The sequence below is a fragment of the Diceros bicornis genome, chromosome 11 (genome assembly GCF_020826845.1).
Source record: "Diceros bicornis minor isolate mBicDic1 chromosome 11, mDicBic1.mat.cur, whole genome shotgun sequence".
In the NCBI taxonomy this organism is placed as follows: Eukaryota; Metazoa; Chordata; class Mammalia; order Perissodactyla; family Rhinocerotidae; genus Diceros; species Diceros bicornis.
The window spans coordinates 66,429,984-66,452,805 of NC_080750.1; the positions used below are offsets into that span (position 1 = coordinate 66,429,984).

The 22,822-nt window shown below is 40.1% G+C and overlaps 1 protein-coding gene across 2 annotated transcripts in view; it reads right to left on the reverse strand.

The window, feature by feature from the left end:
• The window catches only part of EPHX2 (epoxide hydrolase 2), an 83,334-nt gene that overhangs the window by 50,530 nt on the left and 9,982 nt on the right, over positions 1–22,822 (reverse strand). For both annotated transcript variants that reach the window (XM_058550462.1, XM_058550461.1), the window contains exon 2: positions 3,687–3,771. In XM_058550462.1, coding sequence (XP_058406445.1) covers positions 3,687–3,771 — 85 coding nt within the window. The remainder of the gene's footprint in view (positions 1–3,686; positions 3,772–22,822) is intronic.

The window sequence follows — 22,822 nt, forward strand, 5'->3', positions numbered from 1 at the left end:
CCTTCACCTCCACATTTCACAGAGACTTGTCTTGTCCAGGTTACCAATGACCTCCACGTTATGTTGCTCTATCTAGTGGGCACTCACCAGTCTTCATCTCACTTGACCTATCATCTGCATTTGACACAGTTGATCACTCTCTTCATCTGAAACTTGGTAACTTCTTGGCTTTCAGGACTCCACTCTCCTGATTTTCCTCTGATCGATGGAGATTCATTCTCCAGCTCCTACTGCTGGGTCCTCCTCATCAACCTGACCTTTAACATTAGAGTACTAGGGACTCTGGCCTCTTCTACTCTCCATTAATACTCTCTTTCTCCATGATCATATTGAGTCCAACGATGCTAAAAATGCCATCTATATTCTGTGAATACATATATTTATTCAACCTTGACCTCTTCCTTGAACTCTGGCTTTGTATATCCAGCTGCCTATTCTAAATAGCATATTCCAAATACACTTTATTTGAATATCAATAAGCATTTCAAATTAAAGTATCCTAATTGAGCACCTGATTTCGTAACTCCCAGAGCAGGCATACCTATTCCAATTAACAGCAACTCATACCTCCAGTTTGCTTTGGCCAGAAACCTTTGAGTCATCCCCAACTCTTCTCTCATGCCTCACACTCAATCTATCAGGAAAACCTGTTGGATCCACCAGCAAAATATCCCCAGAATTTGACGACTTTTTACCACTTCCACCGATATTACCTTAGTGTAAGCCACCATCCTCTCTCACTTGGATTTTCCAGTAGCTTCCTTAAGTAGTCTCTCTATAATGATCCTTGCCCTCTTGATCTATTCACACAGCAGCCAGAGTGAGGTTTTAAAAACTTAAGTCAGATAATGTCACTTTGCTGCTCAAAATCTCCCAATGCCTTTCCATCTCTCACTCAGGTGAAAAAAAAAAAAGCAGAATGGATAAACAGATTGGAGTATATTCGCACAATGAAATACCATGTAGCAACGAGAATGAAACTGTCTACAACCGCACACAATAACATCTATGATTCTAACAAATATAATGTAGAGGAAAAGATGCCAGATATGAAAGAGTTCATCTGCCTGATTCCATTCACAGAAAGTACAAAATAAGCAAAATGATCTACAAGGTTAGAAGTCAGGACGGTAGTTACTCTTGGAGGGGTGGTGTCTAGAAGGGGCATGGGTAGGTTGCCTATGGTGTTCATAACGTTTTAGTTCTTGATCTGGGTGCTGGTGACATGGGTATACAGTCATGTATCTCAACGACGGGGATATGTTCTGAGAGATGTGTTGTTAGGTGAGTTCATCGTTGTGTGAACATCACAGAGCGTACTCACAGAAACCTAGACGGTATAGCCTACTACACACCTAGGTTGTATGGTACTAATCTTATGGGATCACTATTGTATGTGTGTCCGTCATTGACCGAAATGTCATTATGCAGTGCATGACTGTATGCAGTTTGTAAAAATTCATCACGCTGTACACTTTGTGTACTTTTCTGTTTCTACAGTACACATAAATGAAAAGTTAAAAAAGGACAACTTTTTAAAAGACAAATTGAACCTAAGTGGCCTTTATCATAGTATAATTAGGTTCTTCAGGCCTCTTTCTCTATGATTTGAGTTTCGTAGAAGCTACTAAAGAAGTCTGAACGGACACAGGGTTTTCACAGCAATTACTAGAAATTCACTCTATAATTCCTATGTTCACAGAAAATATATAGTACTCCCCTCTTTCCTTACCTTCCAACAATATTACTGCAGCTTTTTATTGAGTCAAGCTCCAGTAATGTTTATTCCCAACAGTATCATTACAATATTCATTCACCAGTTGCCACAATGAGTGTGTGTGTTTGTGTGTGTGTGTGAGAAAGAGAGAGAGAGAGGGAGAAACAAAGACAGACAGAGAGAGAGAGAAAGAGAGAAAGAGAGTTTTAAAGTGACTACAATTCATTACACTCCCCACACTAAGACCACACTTGCCTTCACAGAGAAGGTGGGCTTTTGCTTTCTATTATAGTGGGCTCTAAGTCATAAAAAAATTTTAAATATAGACTGTTTTATCTGTGTGCTTATAGAGTAGATTTTCAGTAGCCTTTCTTCTTCAAGGCAGTAATGGAGAATTCAAGTGCTTTTAGATCCTGATTACTTTGTTAAGAAACAAGTGAGATTGTAGTAACAATCCTAACTACTCTTTATTGAGCACTTACTATGGGCCAGGTACTGTGCTAAGCACTTTTCAAGCTTCATAACAACCTAAGAAATAGACAGTATTATCACTCTCATTTTACAGATGGCAAAGCTGAGACTTTGCGAGGTTAAGCAACTTGCTGTGGTCACACAGTCTGTAAGTGGGAGCTACGACTCAAATCCTGATCTCTGACTCCAAGGCCCACCCATTATATAGTTATTAATGAACCGACCCACTCCCCCACTGGCCTTGTCTGAAAATAGCTATTCATTTTTTTATAATTTTATTTTATTTATTTTTTCCCCCAAAGCCCCAGTAGATAGTTGTATGTCATAGCTGCACATCTTTCTAGTTGCTGTATGTGGGACTCGGCCTCAGCATGGCCGGAGAAGCGGTACGTTGGTGCGTGCCCGGGATCCAAACCTGGGCCGCCAGCAGCAGAGCGTGTGCACCCAACCACTAAGCCACAGGGCCGGCCCTGAAAATAGCTATTCTAAGGAGAACTACTATCAAAAGAACAGAAAATAACAAGAGTTGGTGAGGATGTGGAAAAACTGGAACACTTGTGCACTGTTGGTGGGAATGTAAATGGGTGCAGCCACTACGCAAAACAGTATGGTGGTTCCTCAAAAACTTAAAAATAGAACTACCATATGATCCAGCAATCCCACTTCTGGGTACATATTCGAAGGAAATGAAATCATTATCCGGAAGATATATGTGAACCCCCACGTTCATTGCAGCATTATTTACAATAGCCAAGATATGGAAACAACCTAAGTGTTCATCGATGGATGAATAGATAAACAAAATGTGGTAAATCCATAAAATGGAATATTATTCAGCCTTATAAAGAAAATCCTGTTACATGCTACAACATGGATAAGCCTTGAGGACATTATGCTATGTGAAACAAGTCAGTCACAAAACGACAAATATTGTATGATTCCACTTATATAAGGTACCTAGTGTAGCTAAAGACATAGAGACAGAAAGTTCAATAGTGGTTGCCAGGGGCTGGGGGAAAGGAGGAATGGGGTGGTGGTGTTTAACGGTTATATAGTTTCAGTTTTGCAAGATGAGAAGAGTTCTGGAGATGGATGGTGGTGATGGTTACACAATGTCAATATCCTTAACACTATTGAATTGTATATTTAAAAATGATTAAGATGGTAAATTTTATGTTATGTGTCTTTTACCACAATTTAAGATGGAAAAAAGCTACTCTGGCTGTTGTAATTCCTTGGCATAGATCTTCAAGGGCTTGGAAGTTTCCCAGTCATTAAAGTGTGTCCCTCTGGTTTGCCCAAAGAGATAAAAAACCAGTCTTAAATGTCTCTTCCTGTGTCTCTGGGCCTCCAACCCAGTCTTGTGAGTTAAGTGCTATAAGGGGTAAACAGGTGCAGCAGACCTGGCTCTGCCCTCAGAGAGCTCATGGTCAGTGCAGGAGATGGGCATGCAGGCGCAGAATGCCCTCTCAAGGGGGTCTATGAGGTATCCCCTTACCTGGGAAAATGTGATCTCTCCTCTCAGGAGGCAGGCAACAGAACCACCTGGGGCTTCTAGCTTCAAAACTTCATTCAGAAAGCCTCTGGAATACCAAAAGAAACAACATCATGAATGGTCCGATGACTTCATCCTGCTGTCATGTAGGGAACAGACATTTACATCCAAAGACAAACTGCTGTTAGAAAGGCATTCTGCCATGGATGAGGAAATGCTAAGTTCAAGTTGGGATCTTTGCCCACAAGGAGCAATCCAGCTGGGGACATGAGACCATAAACTAAAGGATAAATATGCTCGCAGGTGCAGCAACTCATGGGGGACCACCCAGCAGAGACTCAACTAGAGGGGATTCCAGCTTTGCTGCTTAAGGGACAAAATCAAGACTGGACATGCGGTCATCACTGTTTTCAGCTCATTTGCACAAGGTATTGCTCCAAAGGACTGCTTTATTAGTTCATATTCTTCCAAGGGAATTAAATATATTTTTCTGGTTTTGGTTCAGCACATATAGTTTCTATTTTATCTTAACCTCATCTAGTTTTTTAAAAAGCTTTCTCATGTTATGAGCTGAATTGTGCCCCCACTAAATTCATATGTTGATGTCCTGATCCCCAGTACTTCAGAATGTGACTGTATTTGGACATAGGGCCTTTAAAGAGGTGATTAAGTAGGAGTATGGTCATTAAGGTGGGCTGTAATAGAATACGACTGGTGTCCTGGAGAGGCAATCGGGACACAGACATGAATAGAGAGAAGACCGCGTAAAGACATAGAAGATGGCCATCTACAAGCCAAGGAAAGAGGCCTCAGAAGAAACCAACCCTGCTGACCCCTTGACCTTGGACTTCCAGCCTCTGGAACTGTTGTTGAAGCCATCCAGTCTACAGTACTTTGTTCTGGCAGCCCTAGCAAACTAACACACCTTGGTTCATATTCATACCTTATATATGGCCCCAAGGAGTAGCAGACACAGAGGGAGAAAGACCAGCTAATTATCCGCTCACTTCCCTACGTTACAAAATAAAATATCCCATTCCACTTTCTTGATAATTTTTCACCCCCAACAGTAGATCAGCTACACTCACATGGCTGGCTGGGTGACATCAAACAGATAAAGGATGGCACATATGCGGCACACACACACACAGCCCTGCTCCCCTACACTCTGGCCGATTTTGATAACCCATCACCACATCTTATTCCAGTGAGTACAGACACTGATTTACAATCCTTCTTAATACAGTGCTCCAAGCACTTAAATTACAATGGACTAGAACTGAAAAGCCAGTTACAATTACTTATCATTCCCAAGTAAGAGTGAAATAGCACACAAAACAATGAACAGCTTCAACTAGTTTTGCTTCCTTGAAACAAGTTGTTGATTAATGAAATTTGGTGCTCAATAGCAGAGACAGCACTGTGCATGTGCCAGATGGAAACCCATAGCCCAGGATGACCCTGGAACCAAGAACCTTCAGAAATGTTGCCACCAGAGTCCTTTACGAAGTGAGAAGTCCTTCGATAAGGAAAATCCAGCTTCCAGCAGCCCAAGTAGCTTAATTACCATATATGGACTGATTTGAGACTAGCCAATCAGCCTCTGCCCCTAACTCCTTAAATTTTGTCCCAAATCCTGGACCAGGGAGACAGATTTGAGAGCCTTGCCTCCTGTCTCCTTGCCAGTCAACCTCATAATAAAGCTTTTCTTTTCTCAAAAGCTGGTGCCACAGTATTGGCTTCTATACTCCTCAGGCAATGAGCCCTTGGTCGGAAAAAATTTCTGACGACCATGATCCTGTGACCGCCTGCCCGAGGCTCTGCAGCCCCCAGTGGGGTGTGGGCTCTCATTGCTGACCCGATGCTGCTGCCTAGACTACTTTGTCTAGAGACTCAGCTGACTGGATTCCTGTTTCCTGCCACGGCGCTACAGGCTCCTAGGCGCTTCTTTCACTTTTGTGAAAAGAAACGGCTTCTGGATCAAGACGTTTCTGGGCTCTGGGGGAGTAACCTTAAGAAAGTGACTGTCCCTTATCTCATCTCTCTGGTTTGATTCCCTGGAAATATAAGTTTGACTTGTATGCTGCGGAATTCTGGTGGACTAAGTCCCGAATCTTGGGCCTGGACCACCCAAGATAATTAGAAACAGCATAAAAGGTTCATTTGAGAGTTACTCCTAGTAATCTGGTTCTGAGTACTCCTGGTAGCCTGGTTCTGAGTACTCTTGGTAGTCTGGTTCTGAGTACTCCTGGTAGTCTGGTTCTGAGCACTCCTGGTAGTCTGGCTAGCATTATGATCTGTGTTATATGTAGCATTGTATTGTGTATTAATTTTGTTTGTCTAAATTGAATTGACTGTTTGCAGACTGAGTTTCTCAGGTACTGTAACAAACTCCCTTTAGAAGTTAAGTCTATGAGGGTCTTCTGACTCCAAAGAAAAGAAGCACTGCGCCCTCTGGTCCTTTAGGACGTTCACCGGTGACTGGGGATTTTATGGAGGTGTCGGAGTGTCTGCCCACGAAGTGCAACGGCCTCACAGGGACTCTTTCCTGAAGAACATACCTCACCGAACCTTCACCATTCACGGCAAAGCAGTCGGCACCGGCAGCTTGTCTGGGGCCTACTCACCTGAACTTTGTTGATGTCAAAACATGTACGGGAAACTATGGAACCCTTGGTCATTCTTGGTGGAGCTGTAAGCACCACATCATGACGCTAAAAACCACTCCTAAAAAGGCCTTGTTTGCTGCAGCCACCTTGAAAAAGCCCTCTAAAATGGGAAATATAAATAGTATATTTTCTTTTGTAATATGGCCTGGCCCCAATACTCACTGGGGCCTGAGGTGTGGTCTAAGAACAGGTCTTTGAACTATAATACCATCTTGCAATTAGACCTATTCTGTAAAAGTAAAGAAAAATGGCTATAGAAGTGCCCTTGCCCAAAATCTAGCATCTTGAGTATCTTCTCCACAAATATTAGTAGAAAAGCTTAAAACAGAATTTGGATAAAGTACAGAAACTAGACTTAGAACAATGGCAATTATGAGGAACTTTGAATTAAATAAGGTCATTTAAGAAGCACACTTAAAAGCAAGGGCCATAATTGACCTCCTTAAACCCAGGGAGGATCCTCAAAAGTTTTTATAAATGGATTACCTCCTGAGATTAGTGAATAGATAAAAAGACAAAAATAAGACGGGAGGCCACCATCTGACTGAACTCATTGTAGTCGTGGGCCCTCCGGGACCAGTTCAACTGACCCCATCTCTTATCAACAGAGTGATTAAGAATTGCCTTTCAGAAAAATCTGCAAAGTCACGTAGCCAGGGCATGCACAGAAGAAATCTTGACCTGAAATGACCACAGAACCAAAGATCCTCCTACCCACGGAACCCAAGGACCGGGCCATGACTAGAAGTTGAAAGTCGGACTCGTATCAGAAGCTAGGGGTCCCTCATTCAGGAAGATCTGGTGTAAAAATTTCTTCTTCACCTCATCAAAAATGTTTAGAACCCTATTATAAAAGTTTAGAACCCTGTCATAAATGTTTAAAACCTTACCATAAATACTTGAAGCCCACAATCAAAATCTGTCTCACCAGCATTTCCGTGTGCCAGCCTGTTCTTCCTAATCTCTTAAATTTCACCCCAAATCCTGAACTGAGGAGACAGATCAGAGGGCACACACTCCCTTTTCCCTTGCAGCTCGATCTCACAGAATAAAGCTGATGTCTTTTCCCAAAGGCTGATGCTGTAATTAATTGGCCGTTTATGCACATCAGGCAAGTGAACTCCAATTTTGTGCAGTAACAATTGGCGACTACAAAGGGACAAGGTCCTGTGACGGCCCACCAGAGGCTTTGGAACCCCTGGTGGGGTATGGGGTCTTTTCATTGACCCTGAGCGGCCGCCTAGACAATTTCGTCTAGGGTCTCGACTGATTGGATTTCCGTTTCCCGGCTGCGGTGTTCCAGGCCCAAAGGCGTTTTTCTTTCCTTTGGGAGAAGAAAGCAGCTCCAGGATCAGATGTCTTGAGGGTGAGTGACCTCATTAAAACATGCTTGTGCCTAAAATTGTCTAATATCTCATCAGGATCATGGGTTAAAGGCCCCATTGGTGAGATTTTTGCTGGTTAAAGTCCCAAGGCTAGGATTGTGAGTTTAAGGGAGACAATATAAAAGGGTTACAGCTGCTAGGACACTCAAAAAGATCAGATTAGAGTCCCAAGCTCTCGGTTAGAGTTCCAGAGTATTAGATTTCGGTGTCTGTTCATGTTTGTCTATGTCTGACTGTTTTATTTGTTAAAATTGGCTGTTTGGAGACTGAGTTTCTTGGTGATCATAACAAACTCTCTTTAGAAATTACCCTGTTTGTTGCAGCCACATTGGGAAAAGCCCCTTAAAATGGGGATAACTATAAACAGCTAGCAAGATAACCCCAGATAATTTAAAATTACAGCGGCCGCTTTGGGCTCCTTTTGAGCTTTTGAACCAAGAAACAAAGAAATTTTTAGAGTCAAGAGCTCCACCTTTCAACCTAAAGGTTCCAGAAGCTATAAATGTTTGCAAAGAACTGCAGAATCTTACCAAGCTTGTTTTGTGTCCTGAGGGCTTGGCTTGATAATCATCAGGTTGGCGGGAGGTCCCAAAACTACAGTGGGACAAAAACGTGGTTGCACTCCATTTTGCAGTCAGAGATGGTCAGGCAGAAATGCAGGTTGCACTTCCATGTGTGGCTAAGGGACCTACCAAACTGCCATCAGCCTCAGGGGAATTACATAGGCCATTAGAGGGAAGCCTTGACTTGGCCTTCATTGTGAGGGTCTTGGTTTTGGGGATGTCCGAAATTTTCACGATCTGGTTCTAGCTACAGTATAAATATATGTTTGACCAGCTGTGTCTAAATTTTGAAACAATGGGAAATGCTAATTCGATCCCCACCTGTAGCCCCTTAGGCTGCATTCTCCTGAACTGGGCGACTTGTAGCTATGAGAATGTAGTATGAGCTACTGAGTACTCATTGGCTCATTGATCCTTCTCCTCCCAGAGATAGTCATTGTCCTTCCTTGTCTATGTTTTTTCGTGTGTGTCGTTTGTCATAAAAAGGAAAAAAAAACATAGGGCAAGATGAATGCATCTCCATAATCCTGTTGCCTGGGCAGGCCCGCAGTAAACTTTGCTGTAGAGCCCGTCTACAGAGTATGCACATAAGGTGGAAGCTGTTGCTAAGGGACATCTTGGAAGCCACAAAATTGGTGGGCACAGGTCAACCAGTTAAGAGCCATTAGGGCACTCACCACCTCAAGAAGACTCCTGTGACAGGATAAGTTGGCCACAGAATGGAGTAGATGATGACATGCCCCTGCCAACCTCAAGAAAATGTCTGTGCAACGAGGTACTCTGTAAAGCACACATGATCCCCAACCCCGCGGCATCTCCACCCTAGGTATAAATTTGGCTCCGAGAGACCCAAGCCTTAGCTAAAGCTGTTAATGTGCATGTAAGATGAGGTTTTTTTCTTTTGTCTTGTTTTATGTCTTGAGAGCTTGGCTTTGTGATCTCTTTGGTCTCTGCCATCTGGAGGATGCATGTACTGGCGTGCTTCTTGGCAGCCAGTCAAGTAGACTGGAGTTCCGAGATGTACTCTCTTTGTCCAGCTGTATCAGCCCTCAGGGGAGCTTGTCATGAGGGGTCCCAGTCCATCGGAGGACTTTGTCGTCTTGTCTTCATTGCTTGCTAGTGCACTACCACCTGTGCAGCAGAAGCCTTTGCATTCTTGGACTATTTTTGGGAGTGAACTATCTGGATCATATGAGGGCTGCTTCGTTTGCACCCCTTTTGGGGGACACCTCTTGCATCCATAGTTAAGCCAGAAATGCGTATTGGTTTGAATCACTATTAAGATCCTACTTGTCAAAAGTCAGAGGATGGATCCTTAAATTGGAAAAACTTCTAAATTGAAAAAATGTAGCTGAAAGGGTGGGTCAACCTCTTCTATCCTTGCAAGACTGGAAATGCAGCTCCAGAGGCTATTCAGATTCCACCCATTTCCCTTATCTCAAAGAGCTTGCAAACTCTCCAGGTAATATCTAGCCCATCACCAATTCCTAAGACTGAAGGGAAAAAAAAGGAAAATAGGAAAGAAAAACAGACATAAGAGCACCCATGCCAAAATCTAGCCTCTTGAGTGTCTTCTCCACAAATATTAGTAAAAAGGCTTAAAACAAAATTTAGATTCATAACTAGGAAGTCTTATATTACTGTACCTGATGCATGGCATCTGTTTAAAATAACAGCTGTGGAGTCTCTGTGTATGTGTGTCTATATGTATGTTACATTTTACCTCCAGATGGTATAATTTCTAAAGAGCTCTTTTCAATTGGCTTAAAGTAAGCACTTATATAAATGATTTCTAAATGTAATAGCAACTTACCCAAATGTCTTTCAATTTAACATGATCTAGTTAATCTTTGGTAAATAAAAGCTTATTTAAGATTCTTGGTTTAATTACAATGCAGATGTCCTCAGAGTTATCAGCAGTGGATATGATGCAGACATGCAGTCTTTATTCTACGTTTGTCGGTCAAATAAGCTGATGTTATCTCTATTACAAAACTGGTTAGCAAAAATAATGACTTAAAATGATAGCTAATTTTGTCTAATGTCTCATGAAGTTTTGTAGGCAATCTAAATAATTATTTGGAAATACTAAATAGATGTGAAAAAGATAAAAGTATTAGGTGAACTTTTCATGTGTTATGGCACGTATATTTAAGATAACTTCCAAAATCTCTCTGGTAACTTCAGACTTTGAAGTTTTGCCAGGTGAAATTAGATGATAAAAAATTCATTGAACATCTCAGTCATTTTCAAATAAGATAATATACTGAAACATTATCACTAAACATGTCTAAGTTGATCTACTTTTGGCTTCTTATTACAAAGAAACTAAAAGATGTTTGGGTGTATTACTAAACATGCCTTGTAGTTTATTAAAAATTATACTATGAAGTAGCATGTTTCTAGAAATTATGAAAAGTGTTTAGAATGCTAATATAAAAGTTCATAATTGCTTACTTTTTGATTTTCACTAAGGCCTGTAATGGTTAATATATGTAATTAAAGCTACTAAAAATTAATAAGGAAAACATCTTTGTATTCAAGGAAAGTAAGATGTATGTTTTCAGTAAAGAAGGTATAAAGAATGGAAATTGTTTTGTTAAGAAAGATAAATTTGTCCCAAAGTACTAGAAGGGAAAAAAAGGAAGGCATGGGACAAATTCTGAACGTAAAAGGAAAGTTACAGAAGGTTTGTGAAGGAGCAACCCTAAGGAGAGTTGTGCATGGTCAAGTTGGCTAAGACTGAAGTAAATCTAAGTAAGTAAATGAGTTTTAATGTCAAAAGTAAGCTGGTACAAAATCAGAATTTGGTTTTCTCTCTCCTAAAAGGATAATTTTCTTGAACTTTTAGTCTTCTCTTGATAAAAAGATTATGAAAGGGTTTTTTCTTTGAGTAGCCTACCAGAAGTGTAGGGATTTTATGTTTTATCAAAATAAATTTCCTGTATTGTTTTTATCAGGTCTTTAATCACAGGTGGTAAGGTTTTTCTTACAGCTATTTAATTTTCTGCATTGGCCTGAAAATCTTTAATTGTCACCATGGTTAAATGGATAACTAAGCATTGTTTCACAGGGACTGATGATATTATGTGGGTAAATGTTATTGATATAAGTGTTTTAGAAAATTATAAAATATTCCTAACATTCTGATCTGTCCTGGTTGTCAGCCACAATTCTAGTTATTATCTTGAAGTGTTGTATGACACAGAAATAGCCAAGTTTCTTTGTCAATTGACCTTTTTGAATCTTTTATCATTTGCAGATAGTTGTTTTACTCTGCTTTTGCAGATGTATTTCATCTTCAGAGAGATTCATGGAAAGGACTCTGACACTTACTCTAGAATACAGGTTTCTGATAAACTGTCAGATCATAAAACTGAGCTGGGTAAAAAAAAAATTACAGAACTCTAATGGAGAAACTGATTGCTTCACGAAACTGCTAACAAAAGATCAAGATCAAAAGTTGATTACACAGGACTGAATGAACTGATGAAGACAATTATAATTTTATGACTTCATTTGAGATATTGCTGATTTTTTAAATTTTTTTTTCAGATTTAAGAAAATTTTTTCTCTTAAACTAATTATGACTTACAGCAATTTGGTAAATTATACCTTTGTAAGTGGAATTGAAACATTTATCTTTTTTTCTCCCTACGTGATCCCTCCAGAATTTGGAAATTCTTAGTGAATGAATATTGTTTATGGCAATACCGCTATTTGCATAAGCACAATAAGAATCTGTTCTCCTTATAGCAGGACACAATTGGAAACACTGGTTATATTACTAAAGCTTTGACTGGAATGTCACCTTTGACAGAAACATGCAGATTCAGAGATGACCAAACAGCTTTAAGGAACAAAGATTGGACTTTATGGAATAAAGCCAGGTGGAAATATTGGCCTAGTACCTTGGGTACAGGGTTCCCAACAATATTACCAGGTGAGTAAAGAAGGCCACTTCCCTCACAGCTGCAAGAACCCCAGGATATTTTGGGGACCTTGCAAAGAGAGGAATTCACTCAAATCTATAGGTATTGCAGGCAGGATCTGATGACAAGACCTTGGCTTGGCTTTCCTGGCCTCAAGAGGCCTTTGAAGTTCAATCTGAGATTCCTCATAAAAGTTCCAGCAAAGCAGGTTTAAAAGAGCCTATATGATCAATTGTTATTCTTGCTGTACTTGTGTAAGTAATTGGGCCAAGTTTATTGAAACTAGACTTAATTTTGCAAACCAGTTACTCTTAATTTGGTAAAAACGAGGGTGATTTCAGGGAGAAAAATTATGTTTCAGTAAAAACTATAATACATACTTGTGAATATTAGATTCTAGTTCTGTCATTTGTCTTTGAGGTTTTTGTTTTCTACCTGTAAACTGGACTGGATCCTGAATTCTTCTAGTTTCCTGAGATACCTGGCCACAAATCTCCAAAGTCTATCCTTTTCATTTGGAATCATTGAGAACTGAAACCACTCTTTTTCCTGAAGCCTTGCAAACTGCAGCTGAACAACTTGATATAAACTTAAGTGAGATCACCATGACAGCCCATGTTTAGACAATCTTCATGCCTGTTGCTGTGTAAGCCACTCAGAAAAATACCTGAACACCCCATGACATCATCAGAGACATTTCAAACTACAAAAGATGCTCCGACACTGACCTCTAGAAATCTTCTTGACTGGCTGTCCTCTGCACTCAGAAACTGGTTTATAATTTGCTCCAACCATTAACTTTGTTTTTTATTTTTATTTCCATAGAAATGCTTCTTATTAAATACCTGATTGCTTGCTTACACAATATAGGCCTAACTTTGGGAGCCCAGGTGCATCACTGCTTTCTGAAACGAATTTAACTGGACTGACTGGCCATCAGGACTAAGAGACTGGTTCAGTGAGATGGAATAATCTACCAACTCAGCTTCTGGACTGTGAAACTTATTGAAGTTTCACAGGAGCAATGTGAGGGATCAGAATTTGCCACCCAAAAATGTGTCTCTTGGGCTTGATTATTTTTAAGAACAAAAGGCTCAGAAAGAAACTTTGACTTCTCCCCTAACTTCCTAAAATAATTTAAGATAGAAGGCCTGTTCCAGGAAGTAGCTAGAGTGATCATCGTCCTAGTTCCCTCAAGACTGAGGAATATACAAAGAAAAAGAGGGAATTGAAATAGGACATAAAACATTGACCAGCTTAAACTAGTTTTGCTTCCTTAAAATAGGTTGTTGATTAATCAAACCCAATGCTCAATAGCAGAGACAACACCGCACGTGTGACAGGTGGACACCCATAGCCCCAGGAGAACCAAGAAACTTCAGAAATGTTGCCATTAGAGTCCTTTACAAAGCAAGAAGTCCTTCAATAAGGAAAATCCAGCTTTCAGCAGCCCAAGTAGCTGGATTACCATATATGGACCGATTTGAGACTAGCTGAGACTAGCCAATCAGCTTTTGCCCCTAACTCCTTAAATTTTGCCCCAAACCCTGGATCAGAGAGACAGTTTTGAGAGCCTTGCCTCTTCTTTCCTTGCCAGTAGACCTTGCAATAAAGCTTTTCTTTTCTCAAAAGCTGGTGTCATAGTATTGGCTTCTATGCGTCTTGGGCAGTGAGCCCCCACCTGGTAACAATGGGACAAATATCTGCAATCTAGGAGTTTCATTTCTGATAACAGTCAACTACCTTTTATCTGACTAACCCTCTTGCAGGTAACAATTATCAACTTTGGACAAAATGTGACAAGATATATTCCTACTATTTGTAGCCTTGCTCAACTTTCCAGTAACAGCAATGGCTTTGCCACACCTTTGCCGTCAGTTGTCTTTTTTAAAAAACAGCTTTATTAAATTATAATTACTTAAAATCACATTCACATGTTTTCAGTGTATGATTCAATGATTTGTAGTAAATTCATAAAATTGTGCAAACATCATTCCAGTTTTAGAACATTTTCATCACCTCAAAAAATCCCTCATGCCCTTGCACTCCTGCCACCCAGTTTTAAGAAGCAATACACAATTCAACTCAACAATATTTTATTGAGCACCTAAGGTGTGCAAGGCATTGTGCTAAGCAATGTGATATAAAAATGGAAAAATATGATTCTATTCTTAGGGAGCTGACAGGTGAACAAGGGAGGCAACCTATAAACAAATAACTATAACACATGAAATGATTAAGATGGAAAAGCAAAGGGAAAATTATTTTTTTCTGACTGGAGAATGGGGGCTAATTAAAGAAGAGGAACTGAGGGAAGAATATAACTACAGAGGAAGGAGATACCAATGTATCTATAACAAAAGCAGGCAGTAATAGTAATAAAAAAGAAGCAACTGGAGATAAGAAGAACATTGTTGGATTGGAAAACATGAATTCCAAATTTTAAGGGTGCTTAATAAAGACAGTGAAAATGAAATGGCTATTACACAAAATAAAATTAGTGAATCAAAAGACACAATAAATTTTCCAAGAACAAAGAGTAAAATGATGAAGTAATTAAAATTAATGAGTGAAAAAATAAGACCTATGGAGGGCAAATTCCTTCAATAAACAAACAATAAGAATTCCAGAAGGATGGGACCAGAGAAGCAACAGTCAAAGGAATAATGGGATAAAATTTCTCTGGACTGAAGAAAGATTTAAGTCCTTAGAGCAAAAGTGTTCACCAAGTACCAGGCAAAATTAATGAAAAAAGAACCACAGTAGACGTATGTTGGGGAAATGTTTCAATTCCTAGGATAAAAAAGTGTAACAAACAACATTTTGTGTAGGAAAACAGGTTATATACAACAGGAAAACAATTTGGACTGACACTAGCCTTCTATTCTGCACCCTTAAATGTCAGGAGATTGTGGAGCACTACTCACTAGACATGGAGATAAAAAGAAACAATTGCCAAAAATTGCTATCCCCAGACAACTTACTTTACATATGTGCAAGCAATAGAGTCTCAAACACGTAAAACTAATAGTTTACCATCACATGCCTTTCCTGAAAAAAAAAAATTCAAGAAAGATTTCCAATCAACTTAAAGATAGTCAAAATAAAAAACTTGAGAACAGGAAAGATATGGTTTAAAAGAAATGAAAAAACAATTGGAAACAAAATTTTTTCAAATACCATTTACCACAGTATTAAAAAAAACAGAAATAAATCTAATGCAAGAGGTTTAAGTCCTCTACACTGAAACCTATAAAACTAAGAGAAATTAAAGACCTCAATATGTGGAGAGATACATATCAAGTTCATGGATTGGAAGACTTAACACTTAAGACAAAAATTCTCATCAAACTGATTTAAGATTCAATTCACTCCCAATCAAAATCCTAGCAGGTTTTGTATATATGTGTGGAACTTGACACACTGATTATAAAATTTATCTGGAAACACAAAGGACACAGAATAGCCAAACCAATCTTGAAGAAGAACAAATATGAAGAATTTATGTTACCAGATTTTAGGATTTATTATAAAGCTAGAATAATTAAGACAATGTGGTATTATTATAAGATAGACATATACATCAACATAACATAAAAAGAGTACAGAGAGAGACCTCCACATGTATGGTCACTTGATTTTTCAACAAAAGAGCTACCAAAATTTAATGTGGAAAAGGCTTTTTTTCAATAAATGATGTTAGAGCAACTGGATCTCTTTAAGGGGGGGGAGGGAACCTCATCCCCTACCTCACATCAAATACAAAAATTATTTTGAAGTGGATCATGGAACTAAATGTGAAAGCTAAAACAATCCAGCTTCTAAAAGAAAGCAGAATATCTTCATGACTTTTAGGTAAGCAAAGATTCCTTTAAAGGATACAAAAAGCACTAATCATAAAAGAAAAAACGGTAAATTAGACATCATTAAAATTAAGATCTTCATCTTAATTCAGGTTCATCAAAGACATCATTAAGAAAGTGAATATGTAAGCCATATACATGGAAATATTTGCAATATATATTTATTTGCTATATACATATACATATGTGTATATATATATATATATATATAACAAAGGATTTGTATCAAGAATCTATAAACAATTCCTAAATATCAATATGAGAAAGACAACCCAATTGAAAAATGGGCAAATGACTTAAACAAGAATTTCCCTTAAGAGAATTATCAAATGGCCAATAAGCATATAAAAAGAAGCTCCACATCATTATTCATCAGGGAAACACAAATTCAAACCACAACGAGATACCCCCACATACCCACCAGAATGGCTAAATTTAAACAGACTGACAATGTCAAGTACTAACGACAATGTGGAGAAACTGGAACTCTCTGATATTCCTGGTAAGAGTCGAATTGGACTCGACCACTTTAGAAAATAGCAGTCCCTACTAAGCACTTTTGTACTGACAAAGGGCACAAACCTGTATGCACTGATTGAGATAGCATCAAAATATGCAAAACTAAGAGAGCAGGGATTGTATCAAGGCAGCACTCTGAGCAGGTGTCTACTTCTCTTTCTGCCTAAAATGCTACTGAGATTACACAAAAGATATCCTTAAAAGGTTTTTTTAAAAAACAACTTTAATAGTTGAGAAAACCAAGAAAATATAAATTATCACACTAAAAAGTCTGAGAAAATCTTGGAAGATAGATTGGAACACATTGATTAAAAAAAAGAGAGAGACAGGAGGAAAACAAGAGCCCAAACGTGAAAAGAAGTCCGCCGTTGTTCTTCCCCCATAAAGGCCCAGAGAAAGTTCAAGGTCACTGTCAGCAAATGCCATGGTAGGAAGTGGACTGGAGAGGCTTCAGGATAAAGAAATCAGGGACCACGCTTGGAACAGCTGAGCTGGTCTCTCCCCTCCCTTCTACTCCTTCATTTACTCATTAACAAATCTTTACTGAGCACTTCTATGTGCCTGGCACTGTTGTAGGCAATGTGGAAAAAGGAGTGAATGCAAAAAAATGTCTGTCTTCAGGAGCTCATATCCTAGTGAGGGAGGAAAGAGGATAAACTGGTAAATTATATAGTATGTTAGGCAGCGATATTGAGAAAAGTAAATTTATATGGGAGACAGGTAGTGTTCTAGTTATTATTGCTACATAAAACATCAACCCAAAATCTAGTGGCTTAAACCCACCACAGTCATTTTATTATCTCTCAAGGATTTGTGGGTCAGGAATTGGGAAGGGCTCAGCTGGGTGGTTCTGGCCCCGGAGCTCTCACGTGTCTGCCATCAGTTGGCTGCTAGAGCTGGATGGGGAAGGGGAGAGCTGAAGCAGCTGGGGGCTGACCAGGTATCCTCTCTCCACCTAGTCTCAGAGCCTCTCCATGTGGCCTCTCCAGGCAGCTAGTTTGGGACTCCCCCCAGCAAGGACACCTCAGGGCAGTCAGACTGCTTGCCCAGTGGCTGCAGTCTTCCCGAGTGAGTATTGCAGTCAACAAAGAGAAAGCTCTAACACTTTATAACCTAAACTCAAAGTCACAGGGCATCATTTCCACCATATTCTATTAGCCATAAAAGTCCAACTACCTTCCTGCAGAGGGAGCATTGAGCCCACCTCTTAAGGGGAAAAGTGTCAAAATCACGTGTAAGAAGTGCATGCGGGGTGGGAGATATTGCTATGGCTGTCTTTGGAAAATACGATGTCAAAGGTAGAAAGTCCCCTATTTTAATTAACAACTAAAACACACTTGCTCCAATCCCTTTATTTTTACAGATGGGGCCCAGAAAGGTTAACTGGCTTGCCCAAAGTCACATAGCTAGTTGTGGAGAGGGCATTTAAATACTGACTCCAATTCCAGACTTAAATATTCAACTACATGGAAACTGCAGGTGACTCAGAACCCTATCAGTGTACTCACAATTTAAATTTAAAATACTGATTCCCGGGCCGGCCCCGTGGCTTAGCGGTTAAGAGCTCGCGCTCCGCTGCTGGTGGCCCGGGGTTCAGATCCCGGGCGCGCACCTACGCACTGTCTCTCCGGCCATGCTGAGGCCGCGTCCCACATACGCAGCTAGAAGGATGTGCAGCTATGACATACAACTATCTACTGGGGCTTTGGGGAAAAAATAAATAAAATAAAATTACAAAATACTGATTCCCTGGAATCTAAAACAAGCAAACAAACAAAACCAAGCTCATAAATACAGAGAAGAGGTTGCTGGTTGCCAGGGACGGCGGGGTGGCGTGGTGGGGGGAGTGGGCAAAATCAGTGAAGGGGGTCAAAAGGTACAAACTTCCAATTATACAATAAATAAGTTCTAGGGATGTAATGTACAGCATGGTGACTATAGTTAGTAACACAGTATTGCATATTTGAAAGTTGCTGAGAGAGTAAATCTTAGAAGTCCTCACCACAAGAAAAATAAAATACTGATTCCCATTTTTAATAAAGTTGGAAATTCAGCAACCTTTTTTCTTTGTTGTAGTAAAATATACATAACATAAAATTGACCATTTTAACCACTCTTAAGTGTACAGATCAGTGGCATTAAGTACATCCACACTGTGGTGCCACCATCACCACCATCCCTCTCCAGAACTCCATCTCCCCATCTTTGCAACCTAAAACTCTGCACCCGTTAAACAGTAACTCTCCATTCCCCCTCCCAGCGATCACTTTAAATCAGATTATATTGCCTACATTTTGTAACCTCCTTCAATCTTCCACAGAATATTAACTACATATGAAACTTAATCTTACAGTGTTAACTATTATAATCTGTTAGTGATTTTTATGCAACTGAACACTTGAAACTTACCATTATATCTAGAATTCATTAATTGTGCCCCAAAGGGATTCTTCACATACTGAATACATACATTCACAGCTTATAATGTACTAGGCAGAGCGGCTGGAAGCGGCAGATTTGTCCCATGATACAACTGAAGGCAGTAAACTACCTGCCTGGGAAAAATCCTAGTGTGAGTGAGTGTGAGAGGCTGGCCCCATGGATAGCGAAGCCGACCTGGGTGTGGCAGTGTGGGGCAGAATATTGTCGTTTCCACTCTAACTGGCCAACAGCAGGTGGGTGGACTGCAATTCAATTCTGACGCTAACTGCCCAGAGGGAGCACAGACCCCACAGGTTAAGGCCAAATCCTCCACAGACTGCTCGCACTTCAGACACCAGCTGGAGTCTCAGGGGATCTCCAGGCCATCCATACTTCTGACTGACTGCCTACAAATTTGGGGGTTCCCACAACCCTCTAGATCTGATAATTCACTAGAACAACTTACAGAACTCTGAAAAGTGCTAGACTCACTATTACACTTTCATTTTAAAGAATACACACAAGATGAGGTCTAGGAGGGCACGCAGAGCATCTGTGCCCTCTCCCTGTGAAATCAGGGCACATCACCCTCCCAGCAAATCGATGTGTTCACCACCCAGGAAGCTCCCCTGAGCTTCACTGTCCAGAGATTTTATTGGGGCTTCATTGCACAGGCATGAGTGAGTAAACCTGACTGAACTCAATCCCTAGCCTCCTCCCCTCCCTAGAGGTCTGGCTGGTCCAGAGTCCAACCCTCTAATCACTCCATTGGGCTTTCTGGTGACCAGCCCCCATCAGGAAGCTTTGTGGGACCCCCACATGAGTTACCTCATTAAGATAACAAAGACACTGATCACTCAGGAAATTCTAAGTGTTTTCAGCTCTGTGCTAGGAACCCAGGACAAATACCAGAAAAATTCTTCATTGTACAACAAATACAGATAGCAATAAACATGTATGCTGACAGAAAAGGTTATGTTAATAGTATGTTACAATATATGCACGTTAAAAAATCACAGGTAATCTTAAGGAGTCTAGAAACAAAATGTATCAGTAATAAGACTAGAAACAAAATGTTTCAGCAAGGGAAACTGGAAAAAAAGAAAACCTGATCATCTCAACTAAAGACAGGAAAAAAGAAGGGGGAACAAAGGAGAAACAGCAGAAAAGATGGTAAGTAGCAAACATAGAAACACAGTAGAAACCAAGAGTTCCTAGAAATCAGGAAGAAAGTGACAATCCAACACAAAAATGGGCAAATGGTGTAAATACGTAAATACCAAAGGAAGAAATAAAAATGGCCAATAAAAATGAATAGTGAAGAGGAAAATGCAAACTGACACAACAAGATAATATTTTTCACAAACATAATATTTTTCACAGCTCTAACTGGCAACAGTTTAACAGAGTCATCTCCACTGTGGGGAGGGTCTAGGGCTGAAGGGTTATCTCCACCACGGGCAGGGTCTAGGGCTGGCCTTCTCGTGCACTGTCAGGACACGTACAGCGTTTTTGGAGAACAGTTTGGCAGGATCTATCAATACTTGAAATGTAAATACACTTTAGCTGGGTGTAGAAAACTACTTTTAGAAAACTACCCTACAGAAATAGTGCAGTGACATTGTAACAGTGACAACTCAGAAATAACTAAATGTTCACCAACAGGGAAAATGTTTAAATAAATTATGGCACTTCTTTATCGTGGAATACCATGGAGTGGTTAAAAAAGGAAAGGTATATACATATATATATATATATATATATACATATATATATATATGCACACACACGTATATATATATACACACACACACGTATATATATATAAACAGACACAGAACGATGTCTAACTGTTAAATGAAGTAATTAAAATTAAGTAAATCTAGTAAAAATAATAATAAAAATTAAGACCTAGAACAATATGTGTACTATGATCCCATTGTCTGTGTTTTTTAAACCTCTCTCTCTATCTACTAATCTACCTACCTACCAATCTATGCATAAATGTGTCTGTAAATTCATATGAACAAGTGACAGGCTGACAATCCTTCATCTGAAACCTGAGAACCAGATGAGTTTCAAAAGTCAGAATTTTTCAGATTGCAACGGTAAAATGGGGGGATAATACCATATAATGAAGTAACACCTCTGGGAGGATCTGGGGCTGCTCTCTTAATCAAACTCATTAATATTTCTCTAGTGAGATGTGTGACTATTTACAGTAATAGGATAGATAATGATGATAAATAGCCTCATACTTGTTCAGATCAGGTTTGCTATCAAATGCAGTCAGGTCAGATTCTGCGGTCAAATGAAGTCAGGTCAGGTTTTGCTGCCAAAGAATTATGAAAAAAAGAAAAACATGCTGGTTTTGGATAAATGAACTATATATCAACCATGATTATGTCAGGGATGGGGAGAGGAACAGGAAAAGGTGAAGAGAGACTTCTGTTTCCTACTCTACTTATTCTGCGTATTTGAATATTTTCATAATAAGAACGTATTCATGCATTAGTTGTGTAATTAAAATCCAGATGTGAAATTTAAAAAGAGGAAAGATGCTTCAGAGAATCCATAAAAGGCCAGAGACGTGAAAAGCAACCAGGAATCTTGGAACTGCCTCAGAAGCTCCTGGAGCATTCAATAAATATTTCCTGAAATAGTACACAGGATACAAATAAGAAGTCCTGGTTCTCAAATACTCTTTTTGTATTTGCTCATCACTTGTTTCTTTTGCTCAAAAAATATTTACTGAACATTGCACATGGCAAGCACCTCAGGTTCTAGAATACACATTTCTGAACGAAATTGACACTTTAACCATTCCTAGAGTTCAGTCCAGTGACACTGGACAGACCCTCCACAATGAAGCCGTGTGAGAAGGTATTAAATGAAGCACACGAAGACTGTCTACACGTCGAGATCTGGATCTCGGGGGACCATCCTGGCTCCTCCAGATCCTGTCAGCCTCAGTTGCCAAGGTAACCACCATCTCCAGTCCCCTAACCCTCAGAGGACCCTGGTTTGGATGACCACGAATGAGAGCAGAGCTTCTCTTTCTCTCCTTCCACTGTATGATGCTGGAAGAAACTGCAACTCCCCGTTTCACCTCAGGTATTCAACCATCTCCACTTCTGGAGTTCATGACAGCCACTTGGGTCCCCACCACCTTGTCCTCAGACAGGTATTTACAGATGTCCAGGACACTCACCCCACCTCCCCTCAAGGCTGTAGCATTAGGCTCATGGGTTTCCCTTTTCCTCTGCTGGGCCCTGCAGCCTAGGTTCTTCATCTTCTGTGCCAATGACCCTGCAAACTCTCAGCTCAAAGAAGGTCTTGTTCATTTCAGTTCCAACCTCTGCCAGGCTTCACCATCACTCCGCACCGCTCCACCTCGAAGCTGTCAAACTTTCAGATCTTACTGTGAGCGTCAGCCTCTTTCCTCTTAACAATGTACTTGATCCATCACCCCAATGATCAGCTACCTTGATTGAGAGCACCAAGTATTTCACTCCTTCTATACCCCATCTCAAAACCCCTCAGAGAGTCACAGGCTATCAAAGTAGGTACATGCTCAGTCTGACTTTCATGACATATGACAGTGCAGGTCCAACCAACTTCCCCACTTCTCTCACAACTCCCCTCCTGTCTGGCTAGACTGGAATATTCAGTGTTCTTGTGCACAGGTCATGCTTTCCACCTCCCAGCCTTTCCTTGCACTGTTCCCCTCACTTGGAAAACTCCCCCCTCACGTTCTCCCCATCGACCTTCTCAGGGTCTGCCTCCA